Source organism: Suncus etruscus, chromosome 2, assembly GCF_024139225.1.
Source record: "Suncus etruscus isolate mSunEtr1 chromosome 2, mSunEtr1.pri.cur, whole genome shotgun sequence".
Taxonomy (NCBI): Eukaryota; Metazoa; Chordata; class Mammalia; order Eulipotyphla; family Soricidae; genus Suncus; species Suncus etruscus.
The window spans coordinates 127821887-127840918 of record NC_064849.1 but is presented as its reverse complement, the minus strand read 5'-3'; the positions used below and the strand labels follow the sequence as shown (position 1 = coordinate 127840918).

At 45.2% G+C, this 19032-nt stretch overlaps 1 protein-coding gene across 1 annotated transcript in view; it reads right to left on the bottom strand.

The window, feature by feature from the left end:
- Positions 1-19032, bottom strand: part of OCLN (occludin) — a 72461-nt gene that overhangs the window by 44821 nt on the left and 8608 nt on the right. Inside the window, exons 2-4 of the mRNA XM_049768789.1 lie at positions 13702-13823; positions 7744-8413; positions 3426-3587 (exon numbers count right to left, since the gene is read on the bottom strand). Of these exons, the coding sequence (XP_049624746.1) occupies positions 3426-3587; positions 7744-8413; positions 13702-13751 (882 nt within the window). The 5' untranslated portion in view covers positions 13752-13823. The remainder of the gene's footprint in view (positions 1-3425; positions 3588-7743; positions 8414-13701; positions 13824-19032) is intronic.

Sequence of the window (19032 nt, the reverse complement as noted above, 5' to 3'; positions counted from 1 at the left end):
GCTCTACCAAGAATGATCTCAGAGCACAGAATGAGTAGAAAACCCTAAGCAATGCTGGCTGTAACCTCAAAACAAAACAAATTAATAAAAATTAAAATCTAAGAGTAGCGATAATATTAAGAAAATTATGGGGCTGGAGAGATAATGAACCTACCTGTTCTAGTCCTACCCAAATTAAAAGAGATGGTTCAATAGCTAATTGTTCCTTGAACAAGTTCTTCCTTTTCCCTTAAATCCCATTATTACACCCATTATATCAGTATCTTATGAATTCACAATTAGTGGAATTCACACATTAATGTTAACCCCAACATAGCACAAATAATTAACTCTGGATCCTATGTCCTTCTTTGAATATTTAGGAGAGGGACAGTTTGGGTCACACTTAGGACCTACACTTCCAGCTCAGTACTCAGAGCTGGAGATCAAACTCAGGCCTCATGGATGCAAAGTAGGCGCTCAGTTAATTGAATTCTCTCTTCAGACCCAAGAGATTATGACATTAATTTTGCTGGCCAATAGAAAGACGAGCCAGTAATTCACAGCCATCTCCTGAGCGGGACACTGTAAGAGTGGCCAGAGAGATAGTGAAGCGGTAGGGCATTTGCCTTAGACGCTGAAGGACGGTGGTTCGAATCCCGGCACCCCATGTGGTCCCCCGAGCCTGCCAGGAGTGATTTCTGAGCATAGAGCCAGGAGTAACCCCTGAGAGCTGCTGGGTGTGACCCAAAAACCAAAAAAAAAAAAAAAGAGTGAACAGATGAGTGCACAAAAGTAGAAAAACAGGGCTGAGCAACAGGTCAAAAAACTATGACACAGACTTTGTATGTAGGAGCCCTGGGTTTGATCCTTGGCATACACGTGAACCCCAGGTGCATATCCTGAGCACCACTGGGTATGACCCAACCTCTGACTTCCTCACCCCAAAGCAAAAAAACAAGAGCTTTCCTCTGACTATTGAAATAGAGGAAAGAGAAAGTTTACTAGTGAGTTCAGCAAAATGAATGTGGGCAGGTGAGAGGGAAGTCAAAGGGAAAGCAAAGTAACTGAGGCTACAAATTACCTCCTGACAAGTATTCCAAATACTTAAGCATTTTAGTGAGGAGGGAGGAAAACAAATGAGAAGTTTGCAAGTGATCAAGTTTCTCAAGACACCTTCCTACACCAGACATTTCAGTGCTTAACCAACCGGTGACTCCAAGTTTCTTACACTCAGTGTTACGGCATGGAGACTGTGAGGGGCAAGTGACACCAGCAGCAGGAGGCTGAAATCCCAAAGAGCTGGTGAGGAAGCACAATCAAAAGGATGCTAGTTAGGGGCATAGCACAGCAGAAGGGCATTTGCCTTGCATGCAGCCAACCCAGGACAGAGGGTGGTTTGAATCCCGGCATCCCATACGGTCCCCCGTGCCTGCCAGGAACAATTTCTGAGCGTATAGCCCGGAGTAACCCCTGAGCACCACCAGGTGTAACCAAAAAAACAAAACAAACAAACAAACAAACAAACAAAAAGGATGCTAGTTCAAGACTGAAGACAGCCCAGCTTTATCTTCACCAGCTACCTCAGAGGGATTGCAGCAGTCTTTCTCTGAGTTATCAACAATATCTAGACTGATTAAGCTTTCATAACAGAAACATCAGATGAAAGATCAAAGTTCACTGAGACTAATGCCTGCACATGGGTACCTCCTGAGTCATTTTTTTAAAGGCACTTGAAATCTTAAGTAAACAAATCCACAGTCAATGAAAACTGACACACCCAGAAACTCGCACCGAAACATTGACTTCACAGATCACAATGGCTGTCCTATTCTACAGGTGGCCTCGCCTGAAGCCAAAGGTTGACAAGAAACATTCCCCTGGCACCTTCATACTGTGTGTGTGTGTGTGTGTGTGTGTGTGTGTGTGTGTGTGTGTGTGTGCGTGCGCGCGCGCGAAGCAAACAACCTTAGAGAGCAGAAAACAAAGAATTACAACACAGGAATTATATTCAGTGGCATATATATAATATATTATATATAAGTATATAATATATATAAAATCCCACCTTCTTCTACTATCTCAGACTACTTCCTTTTTTGCTTAACTAATTAGAAAACCGAAATCGGGGCCAGAGCAGTAATACAGTGTGTAAGGTGCTTGCCTTGCAATGCACCAGACCCAAATTCAATCCCTGGCATCATATATGACCTCCCAAGTCCTACCAGAGTGATCCCTGAATGCAGAGACAAGAGTAGTGCCTGAGTGCCACCAGGTGTGGCTCCAAAACAACAACAAAAAAGTCACTGCAACTTCTTTAAGTCAGATATATGCAAGCTCAGATATACATACAGCTAAGCAGGTCGAATTCATGCCTTGCATGCAAGAGGCCCAGGCTTGATCCCACACACTGTACCTCAGGCACTCTGAGCACAGACAAAAGTGACCCCCAGGCTCTGCCACCTGTGGCCCAAAATCTAAAACAAAATCTCAAAGAGATATGAGATGCCAGCACCAATGAGACCTTCAAGGTGGATTTTCTTTTTTCTTTTTTTTTGCAGGGAATGCTTAGAACTTAACTCCAAACTTACACAGAGATCACACCTGGCAAGGAATGGGGGACCACATGTGTTCCTGGTGATCAAACCCAGGCTGGCCATATGCAAGGCAAGTACTATATTATCTCCTGAGCCCCTTTTCCCAGTTTACTTAAAGTTCTTGAGTCAAAATTGAGCTTGGGGGTGGGGGGTCGGAGAGATAGCACAGTGGTAGAACGTTTGCTTTGCATGCAGCTGATCCAGGATAGAGGGTGGTTCAAATCCCAGGACCACATATGGTCCCCTGAGGCTGCCAGAGGCAATTTCTGAGCTCAGAGCCAGGAGTAACCCCTGAGTATCAGCAGGTGTGAGCAAAATTAAAAAGCAAAACAAACAAAATAAGCTGAGCTTGGAGCTCAAGAGATAGTAGTTGGGGCTGGAGAGATAGCATGGAGGTAAGGCGTTTACCTTTCATGCAGAAGGTCATTGGTTCATGGTTCCCCCATGCCTGCCAGGAGCAATTTCTGAGCACAGAGCCAGGAAAAAACCCTGAGCACTGCTGGGTGTGACCCAAAACCATCAAAAAAAAAAAAAAATAAGAGATAGTAGTTAAGGTGTTTGCCTTGATTACAGCTTACCTAGCTAGAATGCCAAGGCTACAAATAGTTCCTTAGCACTGCCAAGAGTGATCCTTGATTAGAGAAACCAACATAAGCCCTGAACACTGCTAGGTGTGGCCCCAAATTCACCCAAATTCAATTAAATTAGTTGAACCCGAACAACTTTGCAATATAACCAAACAACAGGTCTAAGAACAAAGTTCCACAAAACATTAAAAGTCAAGTTTAGAGAGAGAATCCTGGAGGTTTGATGAAAGGTGGAGTGTTTGCTGTTTTTTTTAACACTTACCCACTCTTCGACATTAGGGGGCTGCTCATCATAAATAGGTTCCTTGTCCCACAAAATATTTGACTTGTCATATTGGTACATCTTTCTTCGAGTTTTCACAGCAAAGAAAATTATTAAAGCAAAAGCCACAATAACCATGAATCCCAGTACAATGGCAATGGCCTAAAAGAGAGTAAAGATAGCAATATAACTCAATTTTAATTTCTTGCTTTTATCTCGCTCACTCTCTACAAATTATTCATATGTTCCTCTATTCAACACCCTTATGGTCACTAGGTTTAAACCAGTTTTATATTGTTATACTGTTTTATATTCAGTAATAAAATAGCTGTGATTTAACTGATATAAAATATTTACAAGTGCCAGAGAGATGGCTCAATGGGCCATCTTGCAGGTGGGAAGCTCAGATTCAGTCCCCTCTACCACATGAATCTCTGAGTAACATTAGGAGGTACTCTTAATCATTTCTGGTACAGCCCCCAAATCAAAAGCAAATACCCATATTCCAGTCAGGCTCAGAAGCGATGCTCATTACACATGTTGGGTGAATCTTCTTAACCTCAAAGTTGAATTTGGTTCATAGAGAAAGAACTGCCTTACCTTAATTATTACTCATGCCCTCATCCACCCAGTATAGCTACAAAAAATAGACTGAGTCATGTTTTATGGCAGATTTCGCTGTTCCAAGACTCTTGTACACTTACTAGAATGAATATGTTAAGTGGCATGATGGCTCAAAGGCATGTGGAGTGGCAGGGAAAGCACTCTGCCCTGAATGTCTCTCACGAAGAATGGAGCCGTGTTCTAGTGACCCAAACTCACAGGTTTGGGATGGGGAGGTACCTTAGAAGTAGAACACTTAGGGCTAAAAGGATAGCACAGCAGAAGGGCATTTGCCTTGCATGCAACTGACCCAAGATGGACCCAGATTCAATCTGCAGCATCTCAAATGGTCCCCCAAGCCTGCCAGAAGAGATTTTTTTTTTTTGGTTTTTGGGCCACACCCGTTTGACGCCCAGGGGTTACTCCTGGCTATGCGCTCAGAAATCGCCCCTGGCTTGGGGGGACCATATGGGACACCGGGGGATAGAACCGCGGTCCGTCCTACTCTAGGAGGTAGACACCTTACCTCTAGCGCCACCTTCCCGGCCCCCAGAAGAGATTTTTGAGTGCAGAGCCAGGAGTAACCTCTGAGCACTGCCAGGTGTGGCCCAAAAACCAACCCAACCCCACCAAAAAAAAAAAAGCAGAACACTTGTTTTATATATGGGAGGCCCTGAATTTTATTTCCAAAACGAAAAAGTTTTGGGTAGTCAGATGACTGAGGGATAAGGGTATAGGCCGTAAGGAGAAACAACTCAACCTTATTTACTACTGGTATGTCTGAAAGACAACAACTTTCTAAAATCTACATTTGCAGAGAAAACATTTATTTTTGACCACACACAGCAGTGCTCGGTTGTTACTCATGGCTGTGCACTCATAAATCACTCCTGGAAAGCTCAGGAGACCATATGAGATACCGGTGATCAAACCTGGTCAGCTGCTTGCAAAGCAAATGCACTACCTGCTGTGCCATGACACTAGCCCTACCATTATATTTTTAGAATGAGAACCACCGTGCAGCCCTGCATCACTGGGCCCAACAATGAACCAATCAGGCTCACATGACAGGGTCCAGTATTGCCAGGAATATACCAAAGGGTCTGAGCAGAGCTTGTGATGACTTCTCCCAAATAATGACCCTGTCCCCTTAACTATCTCCCTAACTCTCAGGTCATTTCCACTTTTGGAAATCACTTTGGGTGATTCATAGCTCCTGACAGCAGAGCTCTCAACCCCACCTGCATATTTCAATCACTTGGATAGCTTTTAATGATACTAAACTAGGGCCTAAAAGATAAAACAGGGGTTAAAGTGCTTCCCTTGTCTGTTGCCAAACCCAGTTCAATTTTCAAAATAGCATTTGATCTTCTGAACACCATTAAGAGTGTTCCTTATAGGCACAGAGCCAGAAGTTATCCCTGAGTGCCTCTGGATGTGGCCAACCAAAACAAAACCAAACCTGTGCCTCACACAGGCAAAGTATTTGTTCCCATTGTTTGAGCTATTTTGAAGCCCTGAGACATTCCATAATAGACCTGGCTGTCTTTGAAGTCAACAGAATTTTCTACATGTGAGACCATCAGGCCCCTTCCTCACACCATACCCAATATTGGCTAAAAATGACATAAAGATTTATGCTTTATAAAGATTTAACATTTTCACTGTTATAAATCTTTTTTTTCCCTCCTTTTTCTGGTCACTCCTTGTGGTATTGAGGGGACCATGTGAAGGCAGGAGTTGAACCTGTAATTCCTGCATGCACATGTTACTCCAGGGATGAACCTTAAAAATAATGCTGGGGGCCCGGAGAGATAGCACAGCAGCGTTTGCCTTGCAAGCAGCCCATCCAGGACCAAAGGTGGTTGGTTCAAATCCCGGTGTCCCATATGGTCATCCCGTGCCTGCCAGGAGCAATTTCTGAGCAGACAGACAGCAGTAACCCCTGAGCACCGCCGGCTGTGGCCCAAAAACCAAAAATAAATAAATAAATAAATAAATAAATAATGCTGGGAAGGGGCCGGCGAGGTGGCGCTAGAGGTAAGGTGTCTGCCTTACAAGCGCTAGCCAAGGAAGGACCGCGGTTTGATCCCCCGGCATCCCATATTGTCCCCCCAAGCCAGGGGTAATTTCTGAGCGCTTAGTCAGGAGTAACCCCTGAGCATAAAACAGTGGTCTGAAAAAACAAAACAAAACAAAAAATAATAATGCTGGGTTGAGGCCAGAGCAATAGCACAGTGGTAGAGAGTTTGCCTTGCACATGGCCAACCCCAGGCGAACCCTGGTTCAATTCCTGGCATCCCAAACAGTCCCCCCCACCCCAAGCCCGCTAGAAGTGACTTCTGAGCGCAGAGCCAGTAGTAGCCCAAGCGCTGCCAGATGTGACCCAAAAAAAAAAAAAAATGCTGGATCAGACAGTATGGCTCAGAGGGCTAAGAGCATTCAACCTGCAGCATCACAGTTCACCAGTAACATTTTGGGCAATCACCAAACACTGAACCAGGAGTAGCTCCTGAGCACTTCCAGGTATGGCTCCAAAAATAAGTAAAACAAGTCACCATAGAAGATCTCAGCTCATGTGGTACTGCATTTACATAAAATACCCACAATAAGTGAATCTCTAGAATAAGAGAGGTGGTGGCCTAGGTCTAAGGAAAGTTAGGGACTGAAAGAGACTTTTTTTGTTTGTTTTGGGTTTTGGGTCACACCCAATGGTGCTCAGGGTTACTCCTGGTTCTAAACTCAGAAATTGTTCCTGGCAGTCATGGGGGACCATACGGAATGCCAGGATTTGGACCACAGTCCATTCTGGATCAGCTGCTTGCAAGACAAACGCTCTACCGCTGGTTCTATCTCTCCAGCCCCTGAAAAGAGACTGTTAATGAGTAGAAGGCTATATGGTGGGGTTAGAGAAAATATTCTAGGGCTTGATGTAGTGAAGGTTGGAAGCACACACCATGCATATATTAAAAGTCATTGAACTGTACTTTATATGGATGAACTACATGCTAAATTATGTATTTGGGGGGCCACATCCAGTAATTCTTAGGGAATAATCCTTGCTCTGCACTCAGGAATTACTCCTGTCAGAGTTCAGGCAATGATATGGGATGCTGCAGATTAACTGTGTACAAGGTGGGGGTCTTACTCACAGAACCCAATTAATTATATTTTGGGGGGATTTTTGTTTGTTTTGGGGAAATACACAGCAGCACTTGGTTACTCTGAGGTTCTGCACTCAGAAATTATTCCAGGCTCAGGGAACCTTTTGGGATGCTGGGGATCAAACCCTCGTCACCACTTGCAAGGCAAATATCCTAATCACTGTGATATCACTCTGGTGCCTTAATTATATCTTAATAATGACATTATCCCTTTCTCCCAGACTTTTTTTAAGAAGACACACCCAGCAGTATTTGGGGGAACCATGCAGTGTCGGGGACAAAACTCAGGCCTCCTATATGCAAAACATAAGTTCTAGCCTACTGTGCTATGTCCCTATCCCCTAGAGCATGATTTAACATGCTAATGCCAACAAGACAATTAGAGCTAACTAGACCACAGTCAAGTGTAAGCCAACTGTGGTACACACCAAAATCAACATGCTAAATAAAAGTGAACCATATTAACAAAGTGCTTCTATTAAGCATACCACATTGAGAACATTGGGTCCATGGAGGGAGGAGGGGGAATAACAAAACCAAACCACCCTTACCTCCTGGGGATCCACCACACAGTAGTGATACAGATACTGATCCACGTAGAGTCCAGTGCCTGTTGATGCATAAAACTGGTTGCAGAGGGAATAGATGGGAGAACTGTATATAGATCCAGAAGCCTGGGCAGTGGGGTTGACTCCCATGATGTAGACAATTGTGGCAATAAACACCATGACACCCATGATGGCGCTCACTATTATGACTGTCAAGTAATATTTTCTGGTCCTGGACATTTCGGATCTGATAACGCTGGTGACAAATATCACCAGGGCAGCCATAAAGCAAAAGGCAGCCATGGCCAGCAGGAAACCCTTGGCTGCTCTGGGATCTGTGTAGGCTCCATAGCCATAGCCGTAGCCAAAGCCGTAGCCACTGCCATAGCTGCCAAAGCCACTGCCATATGGGTAGTTGAGCCCACCTCCCAGTATGCCAACTCCATAGCCTCTGTCCCAGGCCAGCGTGGAGGCCACACAGGCGAATATGGCAATACACATGACGATAATGAGCATGGAAAGAATGCGGATGACTCCTGGAGGAGAAGTCCACTTGTAGAAGTGCAGGATTTCATCTTCTGGGTAAAATGAATACGCCGGCTGAGAGAGCATAGGCCGAACGTGCATCTCCCCACCGTAGATATCATTGCTGGGAGCATAATGATTGGGTTTGCTGAAACACACATAAAATCAGCACCAAGTTAGCACATACCAGCAAGCAGAAAATATAAAGTTACATTCAACAGTGTCCTTTGATCATTTTATACCTACAGATGTGGGGAAAATTAGAAAACTATTTTGTAGGGAGTTGACTTGCAGCATCAGGAGTTGCATCGTGTCCCACTTATCCTGCATGATACAATGCACTGTTCCCTCTCCACAACTGGAGAGAAATTTCTGGTGAACAATTAGAAAACTTCTGTGGGGCCCGGAGAGATAGCACAGCGGCGTTTGCCTTGCAAGCAGCCGATCCAGGACCAAAGGTGGTTGGTTCAAATCCCGGTGTCCCATATGGTCCCCCGTGCCTGCCAGGAGCTACTTCTGAGCAGACAGCCAGGAGTAACCCCTGAGCAACGCTGGGTGTGGCCCAAAAAAAAAAAAAAAAAAAAAAAAGAAAACTTCTGTGGACTGGCACATACACAAGTCCTCTATAAAACCTTAACAAGGGGGGCCGAAACAATAGCATGGAGGTATGGTGTTTGCCTTACACACAGACAACCCAGGACGGATCCAGTTTGATTCCCAGCATCCCATATGATCCCCCAAGTCTGCCAGGAGTGATTTCTGAGCACCACCAAGTATGGCCAAAAAATTAAATAAATGGGCCCGGAGAGATAGCACAGCGGCGTTTGACTTGCTAGCAGCCGATCCAGGACCAAAGGTGGTTGGTTCGAATCCCGGTGTCCCATATGGTCCACCGTGCCTGCCAGGAGCTATTTCTGAGCAGACAGCCAGGAGTAACCCCTGAGCATCGCCAGGTGTGGCCCCCCAAAAAAAATTTAAATAAATAAAAATAAAACCTTAATAGAGGTTTAAATTACTGACAAATAAAACTGCTATTAGTACTTTGCCACTCCAATTCAAACTTCTGAATCTGGGGCCAGAGAACTAGCATGGAGGTAGGGTGTTTGCCTTGCAGGCAGAAGGATGGTGGTTCGAATCCCGGAATCCCATATGGTCCAGTGAGCCTGCCAGGAGCGGTTTCTGAGCGTAGAGCCAGGAGTAACCCCTGAGCCCTGCCGGGTGTGACCCCCCCCAAAAAAAGTCCAAATCTGAACCCCCAATGAGATAGAATGGGAACGGAAGATAGGCCTGTGGGAGGCCTTCAGGGCAGAGCTATGGAAAATGGGGTCTCCAAATGGCTCTTCCACTGCTTCTTCTGTGTGAGGGCACTATTAAAACTAAAACCATAAAAGGGCTCCCTCTCCCTGGACCCCAATCTTGGTATGGCAACCCCATGAGGGATTCACAATCTGCAGCCAAGGGAGAGAAGAACCACCCCATTTGGGAGCTTTAATTGGAGGCACAGCTTAGCAGCCTAAACTGACTCAGTCAGTCACCTGCCAAACAGGGAAGGTAACCCAGAATCCCTGCTGCTGTCTGAGAACTGAGCCCGGAGAATGGCTACTCTTCTGAATATGGAGCAGTTTCTCAAATGCTGCTGCCAGTTTAGAATGATCTGAGGAATGTGTCAAATCTTCAAGTCCTTCACACCAACTGGATCTCTGGCCCTGGGAATGGATGCAAACAACAGAGAACAAAGGAGTCTCACCTGCTAGTGAGACAAGTTACTGCAGACAGGATACCTGTCTTGACCCTAATTGGTCAGGTGCAAAGTCTGACAGCTCTGCTCTCCCACCCAACGAAGTGTACTCAGTTCTAAAGAGATGATTCAAGGGCCCGGAGAGATAGCACAACGGTGTTTGCCTTGCAAGCAGCCGATCCAGGACCTAAGGTGGTTGGTTCAAATCCCAGTGTCCCATATGGTCCCCCGTGCCTGCCAGGAGCTATTTCTGAGCAGACAGCCAGGAGTAACCCCTGAGCACTGCCAGGTGTGGCCCAAAAACTAAAAAAAAAAAAAAAAAAAAAAAGAGATGATTCAAAGAGCTAGAACCATGAGGGAGCCCTTGCACGATGGCACTGCAAGTTCCCATTAGCACCAGCAGGAGTTAGAGCCTAAGCACAGCTGGTTGTGGGACACCACCCACTCCCCCACACTGCCAAGAGGAAAAGGAGAAGAAAACACATTCATTCATTTCTTCATCTGACAGTCATTTAGGGAGCTGGGCACTGGGGACACAACAGTTAACCAGTCTTACCAGGTTGCATGGAACTCAGCAGGTTAGGAGAGAAACTAACACAGTAACCAAGTCACTAAGTGATGTCCAAAGTTACAGCCATAGTCAATCAATTGCACAATGAGAGCTCCTGATTGGCTCTGAGCCTCCTGTTTACACACACAGGCTCAGTGACTGTAGCAAGCAACCTGCTGGGTTACTCCTACCCACACCAAATCTAGAACTGTAGCTCCCAACGAGTAAGTCAATACCTACAATGACCTTAACCCGTTTTGCTTTTTGCTCTGGTTGTCACAGACCACATTCCTACCACTGGGTGCTACGAACCATGGAAATGTAAGCATATGGCCTGAGTTTATGAGTATCAGATAAAAAGGAAACAGAAAAAATAGAGAGGACATTGATGTGTGTTGATTAGATGTAAAAAGTCTACAACTGGGGCTGGAAAGATAGCACGGAGGTAAGGTGTTTGCCTTTCATGCAGAAGGACAGTGGTTCGAATCCCAGCATCCCATATGGTCCCCCGTGCCTGCCAGGGGTGATTTCTGAGCATAGAGCCAGGAGTAACCCCTGAGCACTGCCGGGTGTGACCCAAAAACAAAATAGAAACAGCCTACAACTGATATCAGAGAGATTACACAGAGATTAGGGCACTTCTTGTATTACATATAGCCGCCTAGGTTCAATCCCTGGTACTGCAGAGTTCCCCTAGCACCATCAAGAATGAGATCTAAAAAAAAAATGTATATCTGAAAAAAAAAAAAGAATGAGATCTGATCATTGAGACAGGAGTAAACCCTGAGCACAACTGGGAATGGCCAGAAAAACAAAAAACAAACAAGCAAACAAAAAAGTTTTTCCACTTTGTTTCTTTGCAATTGGGAAACTGCAAGGTGCCCCACGCTTTGAATCAGAAACAGCTCTTAAGCATTGTCAAGTATAAACCCAAAACCAAAACAAACAAAATTCCAAAACCCCTCTACTCAGTTACTCTCCCCTTGAGAATGCTGTATATGGGCCTGGAGAGATAGCACAGTGGTGTTTGCCTTGCAAGCAGCCGATCCAGGACCAAAGGTGGTTGGTTTGAATCCCGGTGTCCCATATGGTCCCCGGTGCCTGCCAGGAGCTATTTCTGAGCAGACAGCCAGGAGTAACCCCTGAGCAACGCCGGGTATGGCCCAAAAAAACAAAAAAAGAAAGAAAGAAAAAAAAAAACTTCTTAGACTTCTTTCCTTTTCATTTGAGAAAGTTTCTGGGAGTGTGGAGTGAAGGACCTGGTAGTGCTCAGGACTAACTTTGCGCTTCTTTGTGCTCAGGAGATGATATGCAGTGCAGGGGATTGAACTTGGGTTGCCATGAGCTAGCCAAGGGCCTTACCTGCTTAACCATCTATCCAGTGAACCAGAGAAATTTTGGGTCACATCTGGCAGCGCTCAGGGGTCACTCCTGGCTCTCCACTCAGAAATCGCTTCTGGTAGGTTCGGGGGACCATATGGGATGCCGGGATTTGAACCACTGTCCTTCTACATGCAAGGCAAATGCCCTACCTTCATACTACCTCTCCGGCCCCAAGAGAAATCTTTTGTTTTGTTTTGTTTGGTTTTTTGGGTCACACCTGGCAGCACTCAGGGGTTACTCCTGGCTCTATGCTCAGAAATCGCTCCTGGCAGGCTCGGGGGACCATATGGGATGCCGGGATTCGAACCACTGTCCTTCTGCATGCAAGGCAAATGCCTTACCTCCATGCTATATCTCCGGCCCCCCCAAGAAAAATCTTTTTTTTTTTTTTTTTTTTGGTTTTTGGGCCACACCTGTTTGACACTCAGGGGTTACTCCTGGCAATGCGCTCAGAAATCACCCCTGGCTTGGGGGGACCATATGGGACGCCGGGGGATCGAACTGTGGTCCGTCCTATGCTAGCGCTTGCAAGGCAGACACCTTACCTCTAGCACCACCTTCCCGGCCCCTCAAGAGAAATCTTAATGTAACCCTGGATGTATGAGTAGGAATAAAGACCAGGGATGTAACTTAGCAGTTGCCTTTCAGGTGTGAGCTACTGGGCTTAATCCCCAGCACCTTTTAAAAAAGAAGAGTATAAAAATGACTCATTTATTGTGTGAGTGACAGAGCTCAAAGGACTGAGGGTATATGCTTTGAGACAGGATCCCTGGATTTGATCCCCAGCACTAAATAGTAGCTTGAGCCCTGCCAGAAGTGATTCCAGGGCACTGAGTCAGGAGTAGCCCTGACCACTGCCAGGTATAATCCAGAAACCAAAACTAATTCTTTTTTTCTTGGTTTTTGGGTCACACCTGGCAGCACTCAGGTATTACTCCTAGCTCTGCACTCAGGTATTACTCCTAGCTCTGCACTCAGAAATCGCTCCTGACAGGCACGGGGATCATATGGGATGCCAGGATTTGAACCACCGTTCATCCTGAATCAACTGCATGCAAGACAAATGCCCTATCACTGTGCTATATCGCTTTAGCCCCCCCAAAAATGATTTTTAAGGAGCAAAAGTCAACAATTTAGTCTAGCAGGTTGCCTTGAATACAGTTAACCTTGATTCAATATCCTGAGCAGGGATAGGGTAAGGTCTGAGCACAGGTGGGTGTGGCCCAAAACTAAAAAAATATATAAAAGTAGAAATCTCTATCAATAATGTACAATACAATTTATAATTTACAAATTTATAATGAAAGATTTATAATAAAAGAATTGTTAACTTCTCAAATAGCTAAGGATGAGAATCCTCAACTTTGCTTCTATTTAGTATAATAGCAGGAACCACTCACTTTTACTGTGTACCTTTTGTTCAGTTGCTCAATTTAAACTTATTATTATTGTTGTTATTGTTATTATTACTACTCTTACTGTTTTGGCTAGGGTGCTCAGAAGCAAGTCCCAGCTCAGTAGCTGGAGGTTGCTCTCATAACCATGAAGTACTGGGATGATATATCCAAGACACTAACATGCAAACACACATGATTCGGTGGTCTCCCAACCTGCCCCACCACCACAGCCACCAATCCCCGCCTGCCCTGACAAATACCTATTCTTTTATTTTTGAAAGTAAACAACAGATGAACATTGGAACCATACATTTCTCTTGCAAGTGACACTTCACAAACAGAAAAGAAAAATCCAAATGTTTACTTACAACTCATCAGGTCTATAAGGAGGTGGACTCTCAAAAGGCCTGGACGACATGGTTGATGTCAACAGTCACTTGATCTTCAGGATGAGCAATACTCCCCCCCGCAGCTCTCACGATAAGCCAATCTAAGCAACACAAGTAGGGCAGTGGCATTAGAACTGAGCTCAGAGTTTCCTTGCATCACTAAGAAAATGAATGCCAATATCAAGTAACCTCCCACTCCACGGTTATTTTGCTTTCCTGTCCGCTGCTGTTTCCACCTGGTGGATCATTAATTCCTGGAGCACAGAAATCACTCGGCCTGCTAGTTCACATAGCATTCAGGACGTTCTCATCACTGGCATACAAATAAATACTACTCTAACTTGTAAGTCTAACTTGTCAGAGTGGGGACGGAGAGATAGCATGGAGGTAAAGCATTTGCCTTGCATGCAGAAGGACAGTGGTTCGAATCCTGGCATCCCATATGGTCCCCAAACCTGGCAGGAGTGATTTCTGATTGTACAGCCAGGAGTAACCCCTGAGCACCAAAACAAAACAAAGATAACTTGTCACAGTAAAAACTTCACAATACTTTTACAACAAAAGTTTAAAAAAATGGTACCTGAAAATATACCACTTCAGAGAACAAGAAAGATATTTCTTTTTCCTTTATTTTGGGGCCACAGAGTGCACAGGAGCTATTCCTGGCTCTATGCTCAGGAGTGTCTCTCTAGTGGTGTTCAGAGATCTAAATGTGGAGCTGGAGATTCAAACCAGGATCAGAGGGATGTGAAGTTAAGTGCTTTAGTCCCTGTACTTTCTCTCTAGTCCCTTTAAATAAAACTTCCTGGGAAGAAGGATGCCAGAGATAGAATCCTGGATATCCTACATATGAAGCACAATGAGCTACATATACCAGCTTGGAGAAGTTTTAGAAATATCAGGACCCAGAACAGTTGAGTGGTATGCAGGGTAAAATTATGAGTTAAACCCCTGTGCTACCAACAGCAGAGCAGCGGCCAGGACAATGATGCAGTCTGTGATTTTCCCAGAAAAGGCCCAGTTCAGCCATTCAGTGATTGGGAAGCACCCAGGGCAAGAATGAAGTCCCAAGTTCACTCCCCAGTGTCATCTGTGTGCCAAGTCAACAAGCAAATATAAATGGGTTACCCCATATTTGTTTTGGAAGTTCATGAGAATGGATATAAAAGTATACTTAGAGCAAACACTTTGGCTATTTCTGTACTCAGGGGCCACTGTGTTCTGTGCTCAGGAATCACATCTTTCCTTTTTGTTTTGTTTGTTTGTTTTTGGAGGGGGCCACACCCAGCAGCACTAGAAGGTTACTCCTGGCTCTACGCTCAGAAATCGCTCCTGGCAGGCTCGGGGGACCATATGGGATACCGGGATTTAAACTACCATTTGTCCTGGATCGGCTGCATGCAAGACAAACGCCCTACTGCTGTATTATCTCTCCGGCCCCACTTCTTACTTTTTTTTGAGGGGCATGTACACCTAGCAGTGCTCAGGGTTTAATGCTGGCTCTGTGCTCAAGAATCACCCCTGGTGGTGTTCAGGGGTGATAACTGGTGCTAGGGAATTGAACCAGTCAGCAGAATGCAAAGCAAACACCCTATCCACTGTCCTATTCTCCAGCCCTATAGAAACACTTCTGAAAGGGGACCATATGTGGTGCTGGGGGTTTAACCAGGATTGGCAGTGTGCAAGGCAGGTGCCCCAACACTTGAACTGTCTCTCTGTATCTAATATACTGTCCTTTTAAAGAAGGTCTGTGTTCAGACTGGAGAGAGTGTACAGGGGTTAGTGTGCTTGCCTTGCGCGTGACCATCCCCACTCCATCCCTGAGCTGCAAGGGGTGGAGTGACCACAGAAGCAGGAATAAGTCCTGAGCTTCACTACATGAGGCCTAAACACAGTAAAGAAATCTGTGTGTTCACACCTTCCTATTTTATTTTTATATTATTCCATTACTATGGCAGGAACAGTAAATTACTTCAAATTTTTCTGTTTGGGAAAATGGGAGGCAAAGCTGAGTTCTAGGCTAAGTAACTGCTCCAAGCAGTGTGGTGCCAGTGATCAAAACTGGGCTTCCTGCAGGTAAACCGTGCAATCCCTCTCACCCCACTTCAAACTCTTTAAGCTGGGGTAAAGAGATAGAATAGCAGATAAAGTGCTCTTCCTGCATACTCCCAACCAAGGTTCAATCCCCAGCATCCCAAGAGGTCCCTTAATCACTGCCAGGATTGATTTCTAAACACAGAGCCTGGAGTTAAGGCCTGAGCATGAATGGATGTGAGCCACCCTCCATGCCCCCCCCCAAAAAAAAATAAGTATAAATTTTGTTTTGGGAGTATAATAAAGTAAAAGTTTTCATTAAGAATCTTGGGCCCGGAGAGATAGCACAGCGGCATTTGCCTTGCAAGCAGCCGATCCAGGACCAATGGTGGTTGGTTCGAATCCCAGTGTCCCATATGGTCCCCTATGCCTGCCAGGAGCTATTTCTGGGCAGACAGCCAGGAGTAGCCCCTGAGCACCGCCAGGTGTGGCCCAAAAACCAAAAACAAAACAAAACAAAAAAAAACAACCCTGTCACATGTGGCCACAAAACAAAAAGCCTTCCTTATAGGGCCAGAGAGGTAGTACATCCAGCACTTGCCTTGCACACTGAGTCTGGTATGATTCCCATTACCACATATGGTGCCCTACACACCAAGTGTTACCCCTGAACACAGAACAAGGAGTAAGACCTGAGCATAGCCATGTGTGGCTCAATACTCTCCCTTCCCCAAAAAAGTCTTCCTAATTAAACATATGCTTCACAGGCACTGATGAGTGTGTCCCAAGCTACACAATATTGTTTTGTGAGAGTTTTGTTAAGCCAGACTTAGAATATAATTTAAACTTTCTCAATAAAAACAACCAACCATCTATTTGAGCACTAGGGCACCATCCACTAATGTTCAGAACAGCATAGTGGTACCACCACTGTGACCTCAACACAGTCAATGAATGAGTGTGTGGCAGAACAGAGGGGCCGGGTGTGGGAAGAAAACCCTACATTTTCCACTCCTAGTACAGAGAAAAAGAAAAGTACAAATGGGGTGGGGGGAGACAATGGCTCAAAGGGCTAGTGCAAGTGTTCTATACATAGGATGCCTGGATTCCATCCCTAGCACCGAACTGTCTCCAAGTACCACCAGGAGCCACTCCAAACAATAAGCTAGGAGTAACCACTAAGTTAAAGTACCTGCACACAAGAGCCCTGGCATTGCATATGGACCCTAGAGGAACTGCTAGGAGTCACCCCAGAGTACAAAGCCAGGGATAGTCTCTGAACACTGCTTGCTATGGCAAGAAAAACCTGAACCGGACCAGAGCAGTGATGCAAGCGGTAGGGCATTTGCCTTGCATGCGGCTAACCTAGGACAGACTGCGGTTCAATTCCCTGGCATCCTATATGGGCCCCCAAGCCACGAGTAATTTCTGAATGCATAGCCAGGAGTAACCCCTGAGCATCACCGGGTATGGTCCAAAAAGCAAAAAAAAAAAAAAAACCTAAAACAGGTCAGACTGCGACCCCCGGAGGGAGTGGTTGGTTAAGGGTCGCTAGTTATTCGCAGGTCTCTCGAGCAGATCCAGTCTTATGCTGTAATAGAACTGTGAGAAGTTAATAGAAACAGGCTCAAGACAACTTATGCTGATCAAAAGCAAGTTTATTGGGATACACACTGTTTATATAGAAAATGCACAAAGGGAGGCATGCTCAGCCTGTCAATCAGGCCTGAGGCAAAGGTTATATCCAAATAAGGCATAGGGCTAGCAATACATGTTAAAAATTTCTATTGCTTTATCTTAACTACATTTTTTCTATGTATCATAATAGCATGAAATGGGGAGGGGGAAAACTAGCAGTAACTAGGTCAAGCTTTTTACCATAAGATGTTCTAACATGGGCCCGAAGAGATAGCACAGCGGTGTTTGCCTTGCAAGCAGCCGATCCAGGACCAAAGGTGTTTGGTTCGAATCCCGGTGTCCCATATGGTCCCCCGTGCCTGCCAGGAGCTATTTCTGAGCAGACAGTCAGGAGTAACCCCTGAGCACCGCCGGGTGTGGCCCAAAAAAACAAAAAAAAAGATGTTCTAACTTGCATGTAAGCTGAGGGCCCACCTAGGTGTTAAAATTCAACAGGACATGTCCTTAAAGCTGATTGGTTCTGGCTATGGTTGCTAGGGTCTTATAGATGTTATCTCGCTTCTCCAAACCATCTGGTGGAAAACCTCTAAGGTTTTTCAATTTCTTGTGGTGGGCCATTTCCTTTGAGCTCCGGGCTTGGGCTAAACTGCACATAGGCAAGAGAGAAAATGGTCTCAGAGACTCCAATTTGCTCTAGATCCATACAGCTTCTCACATCAGACCACAGTAGTTTCCCTTTTCTGAGGGAAAACAGGTAGATGAGGAGTAGACAGGATGAGGAGGAAAACAGGTAGATGAGGAGTGCTGAGAAGCCTCAGAAACCTCGGCACACGCTCATCACATACAGAGCTTAGATTCCCAAGAGCTGAAGAATGAGAAGTAGAAAGAAAGAAAGGACCGCTGATGTCCAAGTGAGGACATAAAAGTGTCAGGAGATGACCATAGGTCACTATCACTCAGTCAGCCAGATCTGCAGGCCACAAAACACAGAAAGGATAAAGACTTGACCAGCTATAAAATAGAAGCATTAACCAAGTCCTCCCTTAGCCAGGCAATGAGCTAAACAGACTAATTATTTTACAGTACTCATTATTACTCTTTGGTTTTGGACCCTCACCCAGCAGTGCTGGTGTGGCCAGGGTCAAATCCCCAGTACTGCATGGTTCCCCCCACCACCACTCAAGAGTGGTTCCTAAACTCTGCCAGATAAGGCTCCAAACCCAAACCTTCCCCAAAAGGAAGAAATAAACCTCTGCATAAACTTACAATTTGTACATTGTGTATAACTGGGCCCTGCTTTAGGAGGGTACAGAAGATTGTTAAGGATCTAAAATAGCCATGTCTTAAAATAAGCAATTACAATAATAGGAACTATCTGGCTAAGAGAATTCTACAAGGACCACCACAGCAGCCTTTAAATATCTGAACTAGGGCCAGAATGGTAGCAAAAGGGTATTTGCTTTACATATAGCTGACCCAGGATGGGTCTGGATTCAATACCCAGCCTCCCACAGAGTCCCCCGAACCTGAGAGCAGAGCCAGGAATAACCCCTGAGCATCACCGGGTGTGGCCCAAAGAAAAAAACAAACAAAAACAAATATCTGAACTTTTTGCATTGTCCTAGGTGTACACTGGCA